The sequence below is a fragment of the Macrobrachium nipponense genome, chromosome 18 (assembly GCF_015104395.2).
Source record: "Macrobrachium nipponense isolate FS-2020 chromosome 18, ASM1510439v2, whole genome shotgun sequence".
NCBI classification, from domain to species: domain Eukaryota; kingdom Metazoa; phylum Arthropoda; class Malacostraca; order Decapoda; family Palaemonidae; genus Macrobrachium; species Macrobrachium nipponense.
Genome location: NC_087211.1, coordinates 87,437,236 through 87,461,614, shown reverse-complemented (window position 1 = coordinate 87,461,614; position 24,379 = coordinate 87,437,236). Strand labels below are relative to the sequence as shown.

Sequence of the window (24,379 nt, the reverse complement as noted above, 5' to 3'; positions counted from 1 at the left end):
GAAGTCACGGAGTTACAAGGAAATCCTACGTTTTATTGACTGCTCTGAAAGGTCTAGGGTCATTTAGATTCTTTTTGACGCAAAGTACCGCTTTGGAATTTCCCGCAACTTTGTTTAGAGACATTCATATATACCTGAAAACCTTGCACAGTCTCTGGGTCCCTCGCCCTGACCTGCTTATCCAGTAACAGAAAATCAAATTACAAAAATTGTTGACTTGACACGCTATCGAAATTACTGAGTTTCTCACAGTCTAATGTATTTATAAAACTATTGTATGTGAGTGACCTCGGGCACGGAATTCTTAGTGCCCCGGTCATGCTGTTATGAATCGGAATGCTTCGGTAATTTCAGGACGGCACATTCGGCTGCAACATAGCGTACGCGATGGTGGTGATTTCAACGCCTGGTCAGCAACGTATCTTATGGCAATGTTAAGATCAAAGGCGGTGATTCCATCTCTGTAACAACGTATCTCAGGGCATTTGGAGTATATTAATTTTAATGCTTGTGCTGTAACTTACCCTGGGACAATTGGTGCATGAAGAAATGCTCGTTTTAATGTCACATTAGTGCCGCCCCCCAAATTTTTTGAAGGTATTCCGAACTTGTACCTTTGCAAAGAAACCTGAAGTATACTTGAAAAAAGACAAAATAAAGATAATCAGTCCTCTTGAGGGGACAAGAATGCAGCTTGATAAACTTGTTGCGGTAAATGAAATTGAGAGAGAGAGAGAGAGAGAGAGAGAGAGAGAGAGAGAGAGAGAGAGAGAGAGAGAGAGAGAACACCTGAATATCTGCATAATGATTACTTTGATGTGGTTTTCCCGTTTTTTTATTTTTTTGATAAAAGTGATACATTTTTCCTAAACCATGATTACTTATGTCGGTTATTGATTTATTTATTTATTGAACGACAGAGAGAGAGAGAGAGAGAGAGAGAGAGAGAGAGAGAGAGAGAGAGAGAGAGAGAGAGAGAGAGAGAGTGAATATTTGCATAATGATTACCTTGCCGTGGTTCTCCTAGTTTTTTTTTTTTATAAATGTGATACATTTTGACTAAGCCATGATCACTTATATTGGTTATTTACTTATTTATTTATTTATTGAGAGAGAGAGAGAGAGAGAGAGAGAGAGAGAGAGAGAGAGAGAGAGAGAGAGAGAGAGAGAGAGATTTCCACAAGTTATAATTACAAATGAAATGAAAGAGATAACGGCATAGCCGTTGGTCATTGTTTCGAAGAAATCAAAATGGTTTTGTCCGTAAGGTCACCCGTCCAGGCCCCTTTCTTCATTACAACATTCCTGTGACCTGGCTTCTACTCTGACCTCGGAGCTCAAAAGTAGCACATACAAAATTAACTCGCCAAAGAATTAATTAGCGGAGATTATATGCTGGGGACACGACTCTAAAGTCGTGCTTCACGGGGTCATTAATGACCATCCACCTGTTTCTTTCCTATGTCTCTTTCCTTTTATTTTCGTATGTAATTTTCTTTCTATTCATGTCTGTATTTTATTCATACTTTATTCAGTGCCGTCATCAAACCAGATTTCATCGAAATCAGACCTAAAAAAAAAAAAAAAAAAAAAAAAGCATTCGGAACATTAAGAGCAAAGTAACAGTTTCTGCTTTTTGCTCTCCATTTTTTTCCTATTGGTACATTTACCAGTTGCGTCATTTAACCTAATTTCCTTTATGTAAACGAGCTGTTATTTTCTTTATTATGACATATACTCAGCGCTTTGTTTTTATCCACTACTATTATAGATTCTTTCACAAGCTGCCAATTGAGGTTTACGAGAAGATAAATTACGTAAGCAAACAGGAGTCCAGTTAATAAGAAGGATAGACAGACTGTCAGGAAAAAAGTATGAGAACGGGAAGCAAAATAATTGCGCTAACAAGTAGATAACTGACCTGATAAATTGAACAAATAAATGCGCAACTTAATACTGTCTTATGACGAAACGGGAAAACACAGAAATATTACCAATTGTGCTAACACATAGACAACTGACCTGAAATATTGAACAAATAAATGCGTAACTAAATATTGTCTTATTACGAAATTGGAAATCACAGAAATATTACTTTTAGCATACCTTTCATAAAGAGGTCGTGGAACCCGTGGATAAAAAAAAAATTTAAAAATGAATAAAGAAAAGTAAGAAATACTTTTCTCTTATTTCCAATTTGGATTCACCGCAATTCTTTGACGAAGAATTTCGCTCTGATTCTGCTTGTTTTACAGGTTTTACTTTGAGTATTACTCTCAATGGCTTGTTCATTCCTTAGTCCTCTTTGCACACGTAATTTTCACAATCCCAAGATTGAGAGAGAGAGAGAGAGAGAGAATGGGGCCCTCTGGGGGCGATGGTTGGAGAGAGAGAGAGAGAGAGAGAGATTGAGAATATCACCAACTCAAGGGTTAACCTGTTTGACCAGTCTTTCACATAATTTAATTTCAGGATTACGATTTTATTCATTTCGGTCATCCTTTTATTATTTAGATTTCTTAAAGGCCCAGCTTTTTCGTTCAGTATTCCCTGTCTCGCTATTAATACCATAAATATATTATTTTATGCCTTTATTTTTATAATTAAATACTGTTTTTTTCTGCTAAGCATGGTTGAATGGACTTACATATTGGCCCTTTTCTGCATGTGTATTTTAACAAGATATCCCAAAAGTTTCATTATGGACTCCTACGAAATATTGAGAAATTGGCGGTGGGTCATGGAATAACTAATTAGCTCGTGACATAGATCTGAATTCAGGTCCAGACACTTTTCATCCATTTGTGTGCGTATGTGTGTGTGTGTGTGTGGTAGTGGAGGTGAATGGGTTGAATGAAACTAAGTTGAAAATACGCAAGTCCGAGTACCTTCGATTGTGTAAACAAAATGAGCTTAAACTTGCCACTTTGTGAGAAAATGCGAACTCGCAGTATTAATAAGTATAAGTTGAAATGGTGTTGATTTGATATTTTCGTGCATAGTTACGAGTGATTGAAAGACATTTATAGATTATTAAAATAACGTTTGATTAAATCTGTCTTCTTCCCTATATTTTTACAATAATTTACATGAGTTTTTGATAAAATTAAGTTTTTTTTTTTTACCATATAAGGTTAATTCGGGTCAATACATACTTAAGTTTGTGTGTATGCTACTGAAACCTTCTAATCGAATTTCCTTTATATGGGAGAAGAGCTTTAAAACTATTATAAGTTAATGACGACATTTGTGAGATATTTGAAGTTTTTCTGTATAAGGTAAACTCGATTCAATATCATATCTAATATATATATATATATAATATTTTTAATTATATATATATATATATATATATATATTATTATATATATATATATATTATGGGAGCGGGCGTATTTAATATATGTATTTGTGTACACACCCAGAACATCCTATAGTAGTAGTTCGTCCAGTTTTATGTCTACACTAATGCCTCTTGCGAAAGAACAAGATACCGATAGCTCGTTGACGAGAATGTCAGGGTGGGGCCAAGACCACACTCGGACGACAATAATTGCTCACCTTGATTTGCTCATTTTCGGAGGTTACGGGGAAGGAGGAGGGCGAGGTGGGTAAGAGTTGACTGGAAGGGAAAGACTCGGGTGAATGGATGGATCGATAGATAGATGGGTTAATTGATAAACCCTAAAAGACTCGGGTGAATGGATGGATCGATAGATAGGTAGATGGGTGGATTGATAAACCCTAAAAGGTTGGGGTGAATGGATCGATAGATAGATGGGTGAATTGATAAACACTAAAAAGTTGGGGTGAATAGATGGATAGATAGATGGGTGGATTGATAAACCTTAAAAGGTTGGGGTGAATGGATGGATAGATAGATGGGCGGATTGATAAACCCTAAAAGGTTGGGGTGAATGGATGGATAGATAGATGGGCGGATTGATAAACCTTAAAAGGTTGGGGTGAATGGATGGATAGATAGATAGATGGGTGAATTGATAAACCCTTAAACGGTTGATGACATTTGGGATGCTGGTCCTCTCGTGTTTCCTCGCTTCCGCCTCTCGCTTTTATGTCATCTTTACCTTTTCTTCTTCTTCTTCTTCTTTATCCCTTGTTGCAATAACCCCCATTCCTTCCTTCCTTCCTTTTCTATCCTATTTCCTTTTATTCTTGCACAAGTCTGTCTTTACTCCATTTTATTTTTGTTTTGTTTCATCTACTCTCATGCTCCTTTTGTATTTTATACCTTCTCTTTTATTCCATTTACTTTCACCCTTTCCTTCTTCCTCCTCGCACGTCTCCTCTTTATACTTTTCTTCGCTTATTTCTTCTTTCTCCACCTTTCCTCCTTCACCTCCTATTCCTCCTCCTCCTTTTAGTCCTATCACGCCTTCCCTCAAGCGAAAATGACGCAAGAGCAAACTCATTTGGGTCTTTCCAGTGAACACCCGTATCCACGCCCTCATTGCCTACGCCCATCGTACATGAACATTTTTTTTTTTTTTTTTTGTGAATGGACTCGTGTGCAGAGTTAAATGACTGGAAGTTACCTCTCTCTCTCTCTCTCTCTCTCTCTCTCTCTCTCTCTCTCTTTGACCTGGTTTTTCATTTATCATAAGAACCTCACGGTTTCAAAATCTATTTCTGTTCACTGAGAATGATTCTGAAAAAATAATTATCCTTTATATATATATATATTATATATTATTATATATATATACTATATATATATTTATATTATTATTGTAATTGGCTGATATCTAATAAAATACTTAGATCTGAGTACATTTCATTTTGTAAATACATCCCTAATGGTGCGATATATATATATATATATATATATCTATATATATATATATATATATATATATATATATATATAAAACGATTATGCATTCTGTACGCAAGTGTTTGCTGCCTGTTAAGAGAGAAAGAAGAGAGAGAGAGAGAGAGAGAGAGAGAGAGAGAGAGAGAGAGAGAGAGAAAATATCTAATGAATATGTCTAGTGAATACCTCCTCGCATTCATCCCGTTGCTAACTAAGATATGATCGGTTTACATATTCTGACCGTCCAATGATGTTTGTCTCTATATTTCCTCTCCTCTCATTCTGCACCACAATAGAGACCACGGCAGGTAGTTTACAGCAGTTGATTTAAAAATATATTTCAAAATTGCTCTTTTTCCCAGAGATAAAACCCAGGACCTATTACTGTGATAGTAAAGGGAGCTAAAAATACTTCCGCCAGGAGGATAACCCCAAACCCCACCCTCCCTCTCTCTCTCTCTCACTCACACACACACACACACCACACACACACACACCACTACAATAAGGCACATCCCATTGTGGGGACTTCTTCACATACAAGATATGTGACACGTGGAATAAACTGCCACCAGAAGTTGTAAGCAGCGACAGTGTGGAAGAGTTTAAAAGAAAGCTAGACGAAATCATTAGGACACCGTGAATGCACAGTATAACCTACTCCTACAGATAAGTGAGCACACGATGTCTCCTCGGATGGACTAACAAGTCTTTGAGACATCCTAATCCTTGTAACTCCTTGTAAAACACACACACACACACACACACACACACAAGAGACTAATTTTTCATATCTAAACTAGCATCACAACCCCCATGATCTGATAAAGAGACAATTGCAGTATTGTAGTGATGTTGAATCTCACAACCTCAAGACAGACGAATAATGATGAATGATAATATATTCACGTGAAACCCATCCAAATGCAAGTCTTGGATGACGTGAAGCCGATGTTGGGCAAGTAACAGACAGGACTTGAGAATGGAGAGAATAATGTCTGTACGATTACCCATTGTTAGGAAAATGAGGGAAAGTGCAATCAGGAAATGCAGTCTATTGATACATGCGGCATTCTACACGGACATAAGGAAGAATAGTGAGAGTGAGCATTTGCATGTACATGAGCGGTTACACATACACACACACACACACACACACACACATTGGAACACGCATGAGCGTACGCACACATATATTGTGTATATATATATTTTGTATAAGTATTTATATGTATTTTGTAAATACGTACGTATATGCGTATATGTACGTATATATATTATGCTGTATATTGCATATATGTATATATACTTATATGTATATTATATATATATATATATAATATACATATATATATATATATATATATATAGTATATATATATATATATATATATATATATATATATATCCCAAATAAATACAACATTCGGAAGAGGCCAGATTCAATTTCAAATCCAGTCTAAACTATTAGTGTCATTCCCGTAGAGTTCAGTCATTATGCAAATATTAAAGGTATAACTGAATTTAAGTTCGTTTCCTTTATTTCTTCACAAATCTGCCCTTTTACTGATCTCTTTATATATTATCTGTTTTGGAGTAGATGTACCCAGTAAGTGGTGTGCTTGTATTTTTGGCTATTTTACAGTGGCTCGGAGTTCGGACTTCTACTCTTATGCAAATTCCCTTTTCGAATGTCATGGCATCGTTATTCTTGTACAGTCCAACAACTGTTTGTTTAGAAGCCTCCTATTGGTTTCCTGTATAAGAGTGTGTGAGTCACTCATTTTCCGTTTTAGTAATAGTCGAAGATTAATGGTTTTCTTATTTTACTATCTGCCATTGCCTTCGGTTATATTAAATGAGAACAAATTAATTATTCCTCTAATGGGTAAAGACTCCCTTGACAACACTAACAATATCAACTGGTCTTGTGTCATATACAGTGCTGTGTCAATTCTATTTGCTGTACGCTTTTGAAGTACTTTTATTTTAATGCTTTTATTTTTTCATTAATATTTCTTCGAGTTCGAGTGATAAAAGTTTTCTTTTGTGCTGAGTTTTTACTAAACAAATTTTGCATCCTGAGTTTCATGAAGGTCGACCACTTTGATATGCATATGTAAATAAATTGATTCAATCCTGAGTTAATATTGATGAAATCCCGAAAGATGATCGTGGCTAAATCATCTCCGGGTCTGAACAGGGATAAAATTGCTACGAAAAATACAAAATCAAGGAAATTCAATAAGGGCTTAAAGTATAAATAAATTGGAAAGGCTGACATGCAGAACGGCTATGAAAGCAGCATGGAAAAATTAATTTAGAAATCAGGATGTTTTGTCCATGAATTTAGGGTTCAGGCATAAGAAATAAAAGAAAAACAGAGAAACAATATTGCCAAAGTGAAAGCACGAGAAAGCACAAAGGCCTTTGCAAATTAGGGCTGGCCATTACCATTGAGGCGAACGAGAAGAATTAGGGACAAGTAGCCTCAGCTCTGAGTGGAAAGGCTTTGCAAGTATTGGGCTTTTGGCCTTTAAGGCTTTTAGGCTTCTGTTAGTAAAAGGGGAAAATTGTGGTATTATTCCTCTCTCTCTCTCTCTCTCTCTCTCTCTCTCTCTCTCTCTCTCTCTCTCATTTATGCCTGTGTTCGTTAGTTACAATGGATGCCATAAGCTTTGAGCCTTGTGAAGTCTCTCTCTCTCTCTCTCTCTCTCTCTCTCTCTCTCTCTCTCTCTCTCTCTCTCATTTATGCCTGTGTTCGTCAGTTACAATGGATGCCTTAAGATTTTAGCCTGGTGAAGTCTCTCTCTCTCTCTCTCTCTCTCTCTCCTCTCTCTCTCTCTCTCTCTTTGTCTATGCCTGTGTTTATCAGCACAATCGACACCTTGAGATTTTAGCCTTGTGAATTCTCTCTCTCTCTCTCTCTCTCTCTCTCTCGTGTCCTTATATGCAAACTTATTTCCTCCTGTTATTGCCAGAACAAATTCCATCTTATAGGAAAATAGATGTAGACAGTCGATGTCACCACATGTCACATGTATAATGTTTAACTATCTTAAAATTGTCGATCATTGGCTGTGGAGATATTCATCAGTTGACAAAGTTAACGTTGTCCTTGGCTAAGAGATATGACACAAATTCAAACCAATAATATTTGACTTTGCATTTATTTGCATGTTTGCAGGTATTAATGTTCATGATTGATTGCTATATTCATGTAATCTGGCATCGCAACGTAGCTATCAATATCTCGGCGGGGTTAATTATGACTTGTTTAATTCCAAATTTCCCAATTTCGAAAGAGAAATCACGACACCAAAAGCATTTGGCATTGATCGGATATATGCATTCGTCTGGTGCTGCTACTCTCTCTCCGATATTGCGTCAATTGCAAATGATATGATGAGTAATGAGGCAACGAGGTCAATTAGTGGTAGGTAATTAAGAATGCCCGAAAATCTTCACCAATCTGACGTCTTGGCCTTTTCTCGCTCGTGGCTGGTTGTTGAATGGTGACGTCACATGTAAATGAACCAATGGCGTTGCACGCAACGCGCAGGTAGGCGGGACCTCCTCGGCTGGCGGCTTTGCACACCTTCGTCATTCTCAGGCGGGTTGGTCAGTGTGTCACAAACATGGGTTGGATGTGGAGTTACTACAAACATTGCTTGTGCCTCACCGCAGTGGCCGTCCTCTCCACAGGTTTGTTTCTCATGTTTTGTCAACTTTTGGAATCTTATAGTTCCTTATTCTCTGGCGAGGGTTGTCAGCGCTCTTTTATCCTGTTGTGTTACATGTTGACAGCTTTTTAAGTTGGCGAAATTGCCAGTATTTCCTCTGGAGTATATATAACGGGCGGTTGAGCCCCTGGGCTGTAGGCCAGAAGGAAACTTCTTCAGCGGTTCCTGAAGACCGCTACGTTCAGCAGGTGGTTGAAATTGGTCAGCTAGGAACCTATGGTGAAATGTTTCTTCGGTTATGATTCTTCTTTACTTTTACCTCCTTCCTTCTTATTACTTGTTGTGCAATCTGATTGGTCAACTATTGGCTGCTTTCATAGAGGGCTGTATCTAAAAATGCTCAGATTAGGTGTTTGCAAGGGAAAATTGTCACAACTGTGGTTTTTTTTTCTTATAGGTTGGAAATTTATTTTAACTAAAATAAAGAAAAGGATCTGGTAAGAAACTAGTTTTTTAAAAGAAACTAATGGAATTTGTTTTTTTTAACTTTAATTGCTGTTTAGTGAATAGTAAAAATAACATTGCAATTAAATTTCAGTTATTGGTGAAAATTAAAGAATGGGTTTTTAAGATCTTATAAACTAGAGTACGTATGATGTTGGGGCCATTCGTAAATCATTTATCCAAAACTAATTTTTGGAGCAAATCAGCAATCGTTCGTCCAAAATTTTTTTAGATCAAATTTTTTTTTTATCTCAAAAAATTTTGGACGAACGATTGCTGATATGCGAGTACTTTGAATATGTAAGGTCAGAGTTTCATTTGTCACAGAACCTTAGCTGGTTTTAGGTTGGAAAGGCTTTAGACCAGTAATGTTCAGTTTTCACAATCTTCAGCGAACGAACGTTAAGATATGTTACAGCACAAAATTAATCTTTTAGTTAGATGGTTCAGCATATTTGCCCTTAACTCATTCCCAGAATCATTAAAAGAAAAAAAAAGTCTAGTTGGAAGTCATTTCGCAGTTAATGACACAGTTTTGACTAAATTTACATTCTGTGTTGAGGAACGACAGGTTTGATTTCAGCGTTGCGAATGTAAATATGCTTCATGTTGCGAGTTCATGTCATATTTACCTGGTTATCTAATAATTAGACCAAAGGGTAATGAGGTGTGTAGGTTTATTGCACGCCTGTGGTGTGTACAGATGGCTTAGTTTCTATATGTGCTACTAAATGTAGTTGAGCTTTAGTTCAACTTCAAGAAAACTTATAATGTGCCCAGTCTTCGTACGAAAGCTGCATGCAAAGTCATAATCCCTGTGGTTGCATCATTGTCCAATTTTTCCCCGTTAGAGTATATAAGAGATGAACCAGGAGGACTTGGAATTGTAATCTATAAGTCAGTCTTCACCTTGAGTTAACATTTTACACATTGATGTATACTGAGAAATCACAAAAGTAAGCACGTGATTTTGTTTATTAGCTGAAGCCACTAGGAAAGTTAAAAAGGAAAAGACAAGAGTGCCAAGTACTTAAGTGCATTTAACACATCTTCGGGACACAAATATGTGTTAAATACACGAAAGTACTTGGCACTCTCGTCTTTTCATTTTTAACTTGACTAGTGACTTCAGCTGATAAACATTGATGTATATATTAGAGTAGTACCCGTTTATAACTTATCTGATCAGTAGATGCCCTTTCCGAAGTGTTTAAAGTCCCTCCGTTCAAAGGGATTTTTCTAAATGTTCCATTTTTTCCTTACTGCTGGTTGGTGGGGTAAATGATCTCGGACATGTTGTCGAGGCGAATATCCAAATGTCTCTTTATAACACCACAATCTTGTATCATTTTGCTAAGTGGTATTGCAATAGGGTGTTTGCTCCATAAATGAAAATCAGAAAAACTCTAGTAGCATAGAATTCCAGCGAGTCTCCAATTAACCAATCACGGTTAGGCTCAACGATATCGGCTGTGGAAATTACCCGTCAGCCCTAAAATATGACAGTTTAGCCAAGAGAAAGGTTATAATACTCAGTGTTACACTCGAGCTACCTCCTCTGCACCAGCTGGAGAGAAAGATTAAGATTATTTGCCTTGTTATGAGTTGTTTACGACCGAAGTTTACCTGTTAAAGGTGGCGTCTTCGGTCAATTACGTTGAGGTATTGTCCGCTGGGATCGTCATGCGTTTGCGGTCTGTGGATTCAGGCTTCGGTGGAAGGGGCCGGTCTTGCTTGGTTTCGAAATAAGTTTGGAAGACGTCAGTCGCTTCGATCTATGGTTGAGACGTTTCACGCATTCGGGAACTGTGATTGCATAAACATTTTATATAGTATCACGCATACAGAATATACAGGCTGCTCTTTGTCGTTCCTGGGGAACCTGTATTAGTTACTTGATCTAGAGCTAATTATCTACTGATTACATATATAATTTGGCTGGGATACTCTCGTAGCATTAAGACATAACGGTTGAAGTATCAGGAGACGGCAAAGAACTAGTTCAGTGATATTCCAGAGTTAACAATAACATTATATTTTTTATTTCTGTGGTTTCCAATATGTGCCATAAACCACCAGCGCCTTACTTTCATAAAAAATAAAACCTTGTTAGTAGTGGTAATAAAACTAGTTTAGTTTCGAGCGAGGTACTGTTAATATAGATGATGCGCATTTAATGACTCTTTTCACTGGTTGACCTCAGAAATTGCTCAAGAAATCTTTACCTTTACCCTTAGTAATTCCTAAGTGTAATCGGTTGTTGCCACACTTTCGAGATTGGGCGACAACTTTTATTTTTTCTTAACATTCTCCAGAGCAGCGCCTCAGCGGCGTGGTTGGTATGGTATTAGCGTCCCACCTCGGTGGTCGCGGGTTCGATTCTCGGCCATTCCATTGAGGAATGAGAGATGTGTATTTCTGGTGATAGAAGTTCACTCTCGACATGGTTCGGAAGTCACATAAAGCCGTTGGTCCCGTTGCTGAATAACCACTGGTTCCATGCAATGTAAAAGTACCATACAAACAAACATACTCCGAAGCGATTTTTTTTTTTTATTTAAATGACAGATCTGTCCGGCTACTCGGAATATGTTAGATTTTTCAAGCCTTACTTTCCCTACTGTCATTTCACCGCGTTATCTTGGCCCAAAGTCTTACTATTGATACAAGTCTAATAAAAAAAAAATTATTTTTTTAGAATTCCATAAATTTGTCGAAGCTTGGATCTAACTTATAACTCCTTAGCCCCCTTGGGAAAACGATAACTTAATATAGCATATAGCGATGCATTTTCTATGCGAAGTAAAGGTTAACACTGCAGAGTGATTGTATATAGTAGCCATTAGATATGGCAGGTTTCTCTTGTTCTTGTGCTACTGCATTCTCATGTACATACATCAGTAGATAAGCACTTGTCTACAGAATATAAAAGATAGTCCTTAAGCACGTTTTTCTACACGACTGCGCCGAGCATTCTACATGATTGAGCATACAAGTGCACTATGGTCTGTATAGCATTGTGTTCTTGTTGAAGACTGGGTGATTTTTTTGCTTTTGTATGCAGCCATCTGAGTGGCCTAGTAAGCCATTTTATTTCGTTGATATACTGCTTACGTGTCCTGTGTAAAAGTTCCAGTTTGCCCTCTCTGCTGTTTTTTGAGGAGGTTGTTTTAAAGGTTTCAAAATGAACTATACTTTCGTTTAGCCCCATTTTAGACACCAGAAAGCCTTTTATTAAATATATATATTTTTCTTTTTGAGGTAAATTCTAACTTTGCCCTAAAAGCAGTAATGTGTGACCAGCAAGGCTTCGAATCTGACATGCAAGTTCGACCTTGCAATTTTAAAGTGTCATTGCATGCTCTTGGGTTACACTGGAGTTTTTTCTTTCTTTCTTTTTTCAAGTCAGTCGATGACAAGGCAGAAATGTCTGTCTTCCAGCAGAGCCTAAAGCTCTGTAATGAGCCAGATTTTAATGCCAGTATCGAAATAATGCTCTATAAATAGGTAGGTCTGCCCCACAACCTCTGGTGTCTCGGTTTCGAAATATCTGCCATTTTTATGACCCCTCGGAGTCATCTTTAAACTTCTCGAGCTGAAGAAGGCGTTCGAACTCTTTTATGCCTTTAAGTCGATTAACTTTTACCCGCGCAGTTGGCCCAGTTAACGCTCGACGGGGGGTTACCCAAAATGGTAATGAACTTGCTGCCGGTGTAATTTCGGGTCATCATTGTGACCGGGCGGTGCGGGTCACAGATCGATTCAACCAGAAAAGTGAAAGTGTTGCGGGATGTTGCTTAGTGCTCGTGTTGTTCTTTTGCAACTATAATTGTCTTGAATATTTTGTGTGAATCTTGTAAATCCCGATAACCTTGTGCCGGATCGGCTGCTGCGTGTCCTCTGCAACCCCCTCTCCCCCTCCCTACCCTTCTCTGTCTACATACCCCTCCCTCGGCGCGGCGGGTGGTTCTTGGTGTCGAAAGCTCGGTTCTCCATAGTAGTTGTTCGTGGGATCTAGATACGACTTTCTTGAAATTCAGTCGAATACAGTATTCGGATCCTATCAAAATGAGCGAACCCACTATATTTCAAGAATATATATATATATATATATATATATATATATATATATATATATCTATATATATATATATATATATATATATATATATATATATATATATCTATTATATATATATATATATATATCATAGATATATATATATAGATATATATATATAGATATATATATATATAATATAGATATATATTTATATATATATACATATATATAATAGTCTTGAAATTAGTGACATAGCTCCTTTTGACATGATCCGAATATTCTTAGCTACAATTCCTTTCTAAAGCAAAAAAAAAAAAAAAAACAAAAAAAAAAAAATTTTGTGACCAGTTTCTTTCGCACAAGCATATTTTTCCCCATCTCTGTACATAAATTTGTGCATCGTTAGACCTTTCGACCACACACCCTAATTTTATCATGATAAATTCATAAGGATCGGGTAGAACTCTGGTGGTATATTGGTATCCGTTGTGGAAAGGTTACCCGAACATCGGGTTGTCTGAGTCACTCCTGAGGGAGTTCTCAGGCTCCCACCGCAGACCCCCCACTGGAACAGTAACTGATCATTGATACAGCAATCCTTGCTGGAGAACGATTTAGAGAGAAAAGTAATTTGGTAAATTTGTCGTTCGTCAATTTAGCACTTGTTTTCCCAAAAATCAAGAGATTTGCCCGAAATTATACCCTTTGCCATACCTGAATTCACATTTTAGTATTTATCAGCCTATGATTTTTTTTTTTTTTTGTAATAATTAATATCTTCTCTTTGTATACCCTATTATTCTTTGTGAGCTTGATTTCATTTAAAGTCAATTGCTCCTGTAGCCTTGTTTCATAAGAATAGGTGTTTATCTTGCGAATAATAATGATAATTTTAGGTCGTCCATTTTCCTTATCGAATAAATTTAAGGCTACCAGTTTAAAAAAATTGTAAATGTTCCTTTAACACGAAAATATAGCCCTAATCATAAATTTTGTCGCCGTCGTAGGCTGTTAATGAAGACCTTTTACGAATATAGTTTTCTGTGGTTTCCAAAGTATTCGACTTGTCTCGTTTTTTTTTTCTCTCCCCACTTTCAAAAGTCTTGAAGTAAAAAACCTGTTATGTCTTTCCGGCAGATTACGCCAGGAGACAGCTGTTATAGTTCCGGTACAAGGAATGCGTCTGTTTTTGTGATTTTTTTTTTTTTTAAGCATGCATGAAAGCGCAAAGTATTACTCGTGTGTATTGACGTATGATTCCAGATCTTACGTACGGTTATTTCGTAAGTTTTGTTACCCATTTGTTGGAAATTAATATTCTTTGTTAATTTAAATGCATTATCTTGAAAGTAAAAATATCTTGTTTAGCATTAAAATGTTAAATCGAGATTGTTATCCATATCGTGGAAATTAATATTCTTTGTTAATTTAAATCCATTATCTTGAAGGTTTAGCATTAAAAAGTTAGATCGAGATTGTTATCTATATTCTAGAAATTAATATTGTTTGTTAATTTAAATTTATTATATTGAAAGTAACAGTATTTGGTTTAGCATTAAAAGGTTAAATCGAAATTGTTATCCATATCCTGGAAATTAATATTCCTTCAGTGAATTTATATTTAACTATTATTTAGGTAGTTAACAGACTTTTAGCATTTAAATGTTTATTCGAAATGTGAAATGTATCTGATATTACTGTAGATTATTGTGCAAGTTTTGTCCAAGTAAATTCGTTACTTTGAAATTAAACACAGCCCTATTTTATTATTTAAAGGTTAAATCGATATCTGTGGCATGTACTTGGTAAAACATTAGATTATTTAGCGAGCTTTTGTCCGTAAAAAAAATCTAGAGCAAAAACACTTTTTCAAGAATTAAACAAGTGATAGTCTACAAAAAGCAATTCTTTCGAGAATTTAGACACGTGTTAGTCTACAAAAAGCAGTTCTTTAAAGAATTTATACACGTGATAGTCTACGAAAAGCAGTTCCTTCAAGAATTTAGACAAGTGATCTACAAAAAAGCAATTCCTGTAGGTGCCTCGGAGTTATTTTCATAAGAAAAATCTTTTGAGGCACGTGTGAGCAGTTAAGGAGAGAGAGAGAGAGAGAGAGAGAGAGAGAGAGAGAGAGAGAGAGAGAGAGAGAGAGATTGATTATAGTCTACCTTGACCTAAGATGTCAACTAAGGGTATCGCGTCTAGATAATCCCTGATGGAGGTAGAAGAAAGTATGTTTATGTTTCAGTAACACGATCCATTATATTTTTTATGGATACTGGTGGGCTTTGATGCCATATGTTGGGTTTTTCCAGTTTCGATGTATTTCGATCTACAGAATCTGCTGTAGTACCAAGTCGTAGTAGAGTCAGTATCACGGAAAAAAAATTGTTGAATTAATGAATGGAAGCTGGAGAGTCAGGGCTGGGTAGAAAACTTGCCTGACGGGTTTTCATCTAACCAGTCCAGATTCTCTCTCTCTCTCTCTCTCTCTCTCTCTCTCTCTCTCTCTCTCTCTCTCTCTCTTTCTGTATCCAGTAGACTAAGCAATCTATTCTTGTTTAGGGCTTATACATGCACAGGTGAAATTTGAATGGTTGCTTGGGTGGTCCAATGCCAGTCATCACAGGTGCGTTGATCCAAGATTTCGATATAGGACCAGGAGACCTTGAATTTTGATGGTTTATGTGGCGTCTTTACAACTAGACACCTGATTTAGTTTTATGATGAACGAGTTTCGTTTGGTTGGCATGAATATTAACAATTAACAAGTTTGCCTTCATTTGATATGATAGACTTGACGAATTTCTCTTGGCTACTTCCATTTAGACATGGGGTCGAAAACTGGTCTTGATGTTGATGAAACCCGTAAGGGGTTAGTGCCGTCTGTGGAAATCATGCGGTGCACTGTGGGCATTACTTAAGGTTCTTTGCAGTGTGCCTTCGGCCCCTAGCTGCAACCACTTTCATTCTTTTTACTGTACCTGTTTGCATATTCTCTTTCTTCATTTTACTTTCCATCCTCTCCTGACACTTGATTCATAGTGCAACTGCTTTGAGGTTTTCTTCCTGTTACACCTTTCAAACCTTTTACTGTTAGTTTTCATTTCAGCGCTGAATGACATCATAGGTCCCAATGCTTGGCCTTTGGCCAAAATTCTATATTCAACTCAGCTCGTATTGGTGAATGAGTTGTAACCATTTCATAATTTGGTCTCAGAAGTTTTGTGAGACTTGTTTACCTCAGTGTTCTATAATCGAAAACTTCTCATTTTTAATAACCGGTCAGTTATTTATTAGGACTAGGGAACTAGAAACCTGCCCTGGCTATGAGTCTCAAAAGGCGTCATTATAGAAGGGGTCTGGTGCTAGCAGCAATAGGTCATATAGGACTCTAGTGTAAACAATGAGTTGGTGAATGTGCACTTTGTTGTGTTCCTTCTTGAGGGAAGGTCGGTGGTAAGGTGAGAGGTTGCAGCTGATTTCACCAACAGAATTTCCTTTGTGAAGTGAATCTAGCGATAACAGGTAGATAAGGTGCCTTTGGTATCTCAAATAAGACTTGGCTTGTCTTTGCTTTAGGAGATGAGGTTATGGGAGGTTATTAAAGTTTGCTTTCACAAAAATCGTCAGCTTTATATTTTGGGGAAAAACTACAATACCACATTCAGAATCTACAAATCAAGTTATCAAGAAAGTGAAACAGTTACAAACAAGTATGGAAGTCATGTCCCTATCATTTTTGCGTCATAGATGTGGTGTGTGCGTGCACCACTGTACACACTCTCTCTCTCTCTCTCTCTCTCTCTCTCTCTCTCTCTCTCTCTCTCTCTGGGTGACACTACAGATTTGTCAACAAAAGGGTGTGATTTGGTTTGTTGGTAGTGATTTACGGTAACTTTTAGTTTTACTTTTTTTCTGTGGAGATGGAATGGGAAGGGGGCGGGTTTCAATGGATTTTGGCGAAAGTACTGTAAGTTGTATATAAACAAACCTGTAGTTTACCATGGTTAGGTGCTACTGCTTACAAGCACTTTTTTTTTGTTTCGCAATTAATTCAGTCTTAATTTTCCTACTGTTTCACAATTATTTCAGTTTTAATTATCCTACTGTTTCACAATTATTTCAGTCTTAATTATCCTACTGCTTCACAATTATTTCAGTCTTAATTATCCTACTCTTTCGCAATTATTTCAGTCTTAATTATCCTACCGTTTCGCAATTATTTAAGTCTTAATTTTCCTACTGTTCAGCAAATATTTCTACCCATTTGCCCCATGTTAATGGACGTTTGAGTATCTTGTTGTTAGTTATCCTTGAGTTGTACAATGTCTTGAGCGCCTTGATATTCTTAGCCCCCCAGTTCATGACAATACTCAAACACAGTCACTCGTTAAGTCTCCCTCTATTTACGTCAGAACTCCGCCCCAGACGAGTTTTGTCAAGGACAGCTCTTGTTTGTCGGATTTTGCTTTGCAGATTAAAAAAAAAAAAAAAAAGTGTGGTTTCTTTGACAAGTAGTTTAACACGAGTTTGTCTACTTTGGTCCGTCTATTAGTGTAAATATTAATAGCTCAAGGGCAGGTTTGGAAACAAGACACAAACCTTGATTTGGAAACAAGACAAAGTAAAGTCAGATCTTGTAATGTTCTTTTAGCAAATGCTTCTGATTTAGAGGTCAGTCTGTTAGTATCAATATCAATAATTAAGGACAGGTTTGGAAAGTAAGTTAAGTATATCTTAGTTTTCCCAGACCACTGAGCTGATTAACAGCTCTCCTAGAGCTGGCCCGAAGGATTCGATATATTTACATGGCTAGGAACCAATTGGTCACCTAGCAATGGGACCTAGCTTATTGTGGGATCCGAACCACATTATATCGGGAAATGAATTTCTATCAACAGAAATAAATTCCTTTGATTCCGCGTTGGCAGAGCCGAGAATCGAACTTAGGACCCCTGGATTGGTAGCCGAGCGCGAAAACCACTCGTCCAACTAGGAACCGAGGACATGTTTGGAAACATAACAGATAAGGCAAGGTCAAGTCTTGTAATGTCGTTCTAGCAAGTCGACGTTTTCAAAGGTCGGTCTCTTGGTATCAACAATAATAACAAACTTAGGAACAAATTTGGAAACATGACAGATAAAGCAAGATCAGGTCTTGTAATGTTCCTGTCTTAGTCTTTAGAGGTCAGTCTGGTAGTATCGACATTTATTAGCTTTAAGATAGTTAAAAAAGAAAAAAAATCGTAATACAAGGCAAAGTCAGTCATTGTAACTATTCCTGAAGCAAGACTAGCGTCTCAAGAGCTCCATACAAGCGCCTCAGTGGCGTGATCGGTATAGTCTTGGTCTGCCACCTCGGTGACCGCGAGTTCGGTTCTTGGGCATTCCGTTGAAGGGTTAGAGATGTGTATTTCTGGTGATAGAAGTTCACTCTCGACGTGGTTCGGATGTCACGTAAAACCGTTGGCCCCGTTGCTGAATAACCACTGGTTCCATGCAACGTAAAAACACCATACGAGCAAAACCAAAAAATAGCTCCATGGTAGTTTCCCCTGTCACTTGGCTTTTCCAGTAAGGGCAGACAAAGACTACACGAGGAAACCTATCGCAGCAATTGTGGTCTCTTCATTTTGCCAAAACATGGTTTCCGGGGCATTTATCCGTTGCCTTCCCTCAAGTTCCTCATTATTTTACGGTGCGGCCTTGCGGTGGGGGCTTGGGTTTTTGAAGGCGCCGATGGTGGCTGATATCCTCGATTTTTTTTCATTTCTCTAATAAGAGGTGCCAGCTTAACATTTGCCATTAAATGAATGATGTAAATTACTTTAGTTAGGTGGTGAGGCATCTGATTAAAACCACCAATTCTTTATGTTGAATCATTCGCTGAAAATCAACCGAAGGTTATAACAATTACATGTGAAGTAATGTCGTTATTTCTTTATAGGTACATTTGATGCCACTACGAATTTTGCGAGCTTTTATTTTTATTAATGAAAACTTCTTGAATTGCACCGATCTCCCTGATGAAGAGAAAACTATATTCTTCCTTGCCATGCACGCTCATTCTGTGACCCTCTATGGGAAGTTGATACTTTCTTTTGTTGTTATACATTGCTGGCCAGTGGTTATGGTTATTTTGGCTCCTTGAAAGAATTTCTTGTACCCCTCTGGGTTTAGGGAAAACTCAAGTGGTCTGGTTAAGCTAAGATGTACATAACTTTGGAATTTAGGAGATTAACTTGAACATTGTTTACGTAAGTTAACAGAGCTGGCCCGAGTTGCATTCTGTCTTTATGACAAAGGCTGTTTATTGTGTTTTCAATGAAAGTAAAATCCTTCCGTGACATCTGCTTGGTAAGTGAAGGGTGTCACCGTTGCCGAATATTTTCTGAGAAGGCATCTGGAACTGATGGCTTGCTTCTCTCTCTCTCTCTCTCTCTCTCTCTCTCGTATTCTTCTCTCCTTTTTATCTTCTCCTTTTATAGTTACTTGTTCACTCTCTCTCTCTGCTCTCTTTTTCATCTCTCTCTCCTCTTCTCTCTCTTTCTCTCTTTTTCGTATCCCATGTATTCTTCTCTCCTTTTATAGTTACTTGTTCATTTCTCTCTCTCTCTCTCTCTCTCTCTCTCTCTCTCTCTCTCATCCACGAACTAAAAGGAAAATCTTATTCATTATTCCTACCGTTTTATTCGACACCCCCCCCCCTCTCTCTCTCTCTCTCTCTCTCTCTCTCCTCTTACTCTCTCTCTCTCTCCTCTCTTCTCTACAGGAAGTGTCGTTGCTTTCCTTGAATGAGAAACCGTTGATGTAACTGCGGTCATGAGCGCTCGAGGAAATGAGCGATAATGTATTTGTGTTGACGTCAGCTGAGATAAAGATGTCTCCGGCCTGTGCGGTTTAGGAATGTACGTTCATTATTTAACTTTTAAAGAGTAGAAAAAAGTTGTAGGATTTTAATAACAGCTTGTGGCACTTTTGTTGCAGGTTCTTGTTGTTAGAGTGGTAGATCCACATTCATTCATCGCTTGCAAGTTGGGAAGCGATTCTTTAGAATGGAAAATAAAAAGATATATGCGGCTTTCGGGATGTATGTTCAGTGTTTAAACTTTGAAAATTGGAAAAAAAAAAGTCGTAGTCTTTTAATGATCGTTTATGGCACTTGCGTGCGAAGGCTTCTAACTATACTCTGTTTTTTTTTTTTTTTCCATCTGTCCATCGGCCTGTGGTGTTTTCACATGGTAACACTGCTTCCCGGGCTTTAAATAGTTACGCTATGTGTAAATTTTAGGTAAATAAAAGGATATTTGGGTGTACGTTTGCAACTGAAAAGCGTTTTAATAATTTACTGTATGCGAATTACACCGTTAATATTCGAAATAGGATATTGTTATTATTGTTGAATGTAAGCTGATTGTGACTATCTAAAGCCCCGGACGCAGTGTTACCATACACAAACACCACAGGCGGCTGGACAGATGGAAAAAACCGAGTATAGTTAGAGAGGTAGAGATGCAAAAGAAAAAATATACAAATAAATAAATTAAAAAAATTAAAAATCTAAAACTTCCGGGGTTTCGTTCTTGCAGGAACCACATATTTAACTGGTTAAATATAGTACAATGACGAAGTTGTTGATTGAAGCCACCTTCTGAAAGCTAATTTTGACAAGTTCTCCCCCACCTCAATTTATTTGCTGTTTCCTATAATGACCTACAGGAAAGGAAAGTGTCCTAATATAGATAATTCTCTCATTCTCAAATTAATAGTAACATAATCTTAAGAAGAAAATATCTTCCAGATAATTTTCTTGAACATAATTCTCTTAAACTCAATTATTTTTATATTGATATACTTAGGGAGAGAAGTATCTTAATGAAGATAGTTCTCACAACCTAATATTACTCGCTGTTAATAAAATCTTTAGGAGGGAAGTGTCTCAAAGATAATTCTCTCGGCCTCAAATTATTTACTATTTATTTAATCTAAGAGGAAAGTATCTTAATATAGTTAACTGGATGATATATACAGCAGATGACGGCATTTTCCCTAAAACAAATATTGCAATTATTGCATATATCTGTGCATAAACAGGAAGCGAAGAAATGTATGTCGCGGTCGGTCTGTATGTTTTAGTGGCAGCCGAAGGGGGACGGGGGATGGGGGGGGGAGGGGGGTGGATTGTGATGAGTCTGGAAAGGGTGAGCGTAACTTCCTTGTCTTTGTCGTATTCGTTATATTCCTTTTCCGGGATTCTTTTATTTTTTCTGAGCGAACTGTAAATAATGAGGACAGAGTACCATTAGTCAGCATGATGCTGCTCTGCCGGTATACCTGGATTTTTAAATTTGTATTTTAAATTTGTATTTTAGTGAAGGTAAATTTTTAATGGAAGATTTTTTATTTTTAGCACTTATCTATTAAATCGAAGCTATTTTATTTCATTAGAGCTTCGTTTTCTAGTTAGTTTCTTGAGGCTCGATACATCTTACCGAAATTGTTGGTACGTCAGTGTTTACGGGAAAAATAGCTTTGGTTTTTTTACAAGACTTCGCTCTGGAATTTTTTTATAAGACTTAGCGCTGTTGTTTTTATAAGACTTAGAGCTCTTTTTTTTTTTAACTTAATTTTTTTTACAAGACTTAGCGCCGTTTTTTTTTTACAAGACTAAGCGCTATTTTTTTTTAAAAGACTAAGCGCTGTTTTTTTTTATTACAAGACTTAGCGCTGTTTTTTTTTTTTTTACTAAGACTTAGCGCTGTTTTTTTTTTTTTTGTTTTATTATTCAAGACTTAGCGCTTTTTTTTTGCGCAAGACTTAGCGCTGTTTTTTTTTTTGTTTTTTTTTTTTTAGAAGACTTGGCGCTTTTTTTTTTTTTTTTTACAAGTCTTAGCGCGGTTTTTTAACAATCTTTTCGCTTTTTTTTTTTTACAAGTCTTAGCGCTGTTTCTTTTACAACACTTAGCGCTGGTACATACGAAGCAGTTTAAGTACTATTCGCTGTACTATATATTTTCAAAAGTTTTTTTCAGTAAACACAGTAACCATATCTAGTCTTACCTAATCCTTTCCTAATTCAGGTATAATTCTGTAAACTGAAGAACTCTTAACACATTAAGATTCCGAATTGAACAATAAAAAAGGCACATTTAAGCCCAAAAATAGGTTTAAATCTCAAACTAGAAAAGTGTCTCGTGAAATTACTACTGATTACTTTGTTTATAAATGCTTTTTGTAGTATATATACTTGCTACATGTTTTAACTTTTTTTTTTTAAGGATATGTGTTTTTGCCTTCTGGTGGGAACATCTGAGTTGTCAATACATGGGAACAGTTGTCGTTGGGACTAACTGAATCATTATATAGATAATAAATATATATATATATATATAGATATATATATATATATATATATATATATATCTAGATATATATATATATATAATTTTTTTTTTTCCGCTATTCAAGGTTATAGTCCGTTGGATTATGTAACACGAGTGCCTGTTTGTAAGGCATGATGTACAGTTCTGCAGCACGAAAGTGCCTGTTTGTACACCATGTACAAGTCACGTACATGTGAAGATGAATGACTATAGCAGAGTATGGGGTTCTGACGTTGAGACTTTGACGCAAATGACTCGTTTGAAGTGGCATTTTTTAATGATTTTAAATCTTAAGTTTTTAGGAGTTGGCTACAAGAATGGATTGATTTATGGTGCAAAGCCAAAACAATACCCAGATGATATCGTGGAAGATGAGGCCGTGTGGCAACGAATTCAAAGCCCCTAACCGCAACCCCTTTTATTTCCTTTTACTGTACCTCCGTCCTCATTCCTCCATCTTGCTATCCACCCTCTTCTAACAATGATTTCGTAGTGCAACTGCTTTGAGGTTTTCCTCCTGTTGTTACGCCTCTCAAACCTACCTACTCTCAATTTCCTTTTCAGCGCTGAATGACCTCATGGATCCCAGCGCTTGGCCTTCAAGTAGCCCGTTCGACAAAACTTGAGACGTGCCTTGACCCATTTTGTAATGGCCTACTGTACCTTGATTTGGGGACGCTATACACGTGAGCAACTTCAACTGAGAAAAAAAAAAAAAAGTTAGACATGAGTGAATCTAGAGTAGTGAAGGCTGTTCTCCGAAAAATATGCTGTTAGTGGTTAGGCATAGAAAAATTAGGCATATGCTTATTGCATTTGGGTTCAAATGAATCGCAGTTTATTTTGAAAATGCTAGTTACGGTCTTATTAAATTTGGGTTTAAAGGAATCATAATTTTCTTTGAAAAATATTAGGCCTTTTTCACTGATTTTGAAAAGAATATTAGACAATGGCTTATTAAATTTGGGTTTAAAGGAACCGTATTTTGGTTTGAAAAGAATTAGGCAAATATTTAATGAATTTATTGAATTGTGGGTTCAAGGGTATCCCAATTTTGTTTAGAAATAAATTAGGCATAGGCTAGTTGAATTAAAGGAATCATAATTTTGTTTGAAAAATTTTGCTATATATTTATTGAATTCGGGTTTAAAAGAATCCCAGGTCAAACAAAAAAATGAGACATAGTCTGATGGAATTTGGGTTTAAAGGAACCATAATTGTGTATGAGAGAGATTTTGGCATAGGCTATTTGAATTTGGGTTCAGAGGTTTCATTAACTGTGATTAAACTCAGACGTAGTTTAGAAATGACGAAGATTAAGACTGGTATTTGAATTATGTGAATCGTGAGTTTGATTTAACAGTATAAACTTTTCGATGCTCTTATTCCGTAGAAAATGCAATTTTTCGTATGCAAGAGAGAGAGAGAGAGAGAGAGAGAGAGAGAGAGAGAGAGAGAGAGAGAGAATTGAAGGTACTTTTGAGTCTGTATGATGTTCTTGCACAGTAGCGAATACAATTTCTTTTGTATCCAGGAGAGAGAGAGAGAGAGAGAGAGAGAGAGAGAGAGAGAGAGAGAGAGAGAGAGAGAGAGAGAGAAATGAAGGTACCTTTGAAGCTGCAACACAGTCTCACTGCTTCTGATATGCAACGAAAAGAAGCAGAACCGTCGAATCATGCTTCTTTTTTTTCCCTCTTCTACAAGTACATGCTATCATTCTACAAGTATTTGCAGCCATCATTCTACACCCGCTAATTTGCGCTCGCCTGGCGTGTGATCTTCTACTTCAACAGTCATCGAGTTCGAACATTTATTTCCACGACCTTGTCGTATCATTGAATGTGTCTGTCAGAGTCTGTCTGCGTTCTGACCTTACGAGCACCGCTCAAGGTAATTTTTAGTATTCTAA

The 24,379-nt window shown here is 36.9% G+C and overlaps 1 protein-coding gene across 3 annotated transcripts in view; it reads left to right on the top strand.

Annotated features, from left to right (window-relative positions):
- The first annotated feature begins 8,418 nt into the window (after nucleotides 1–8,418).
- Nucleotides 8,419–24,379, top strand: part of LOC135197315 (protein Skeletor, isoforms B/C-like) — a 149,545-nt gene continuing 133,584 nt past the window's right edge. For all 3 annotated transcript variants that reach the window (XM_064224456.1, XM_064224454.1, XM_064224457.1), the window contains exon 1: nucleotides 8,419–8,539. In XM_064224456.1, the coding sequence (XP_064080526.1) occupies nucleotides 8,473–8,539 (67 nt within the window). In that variant the 5' untranslated portion in view covers nucleotides 8,419–8,472. The remainder of the gene's footprint in view (nucleotides 8,540–24,379) is intronic.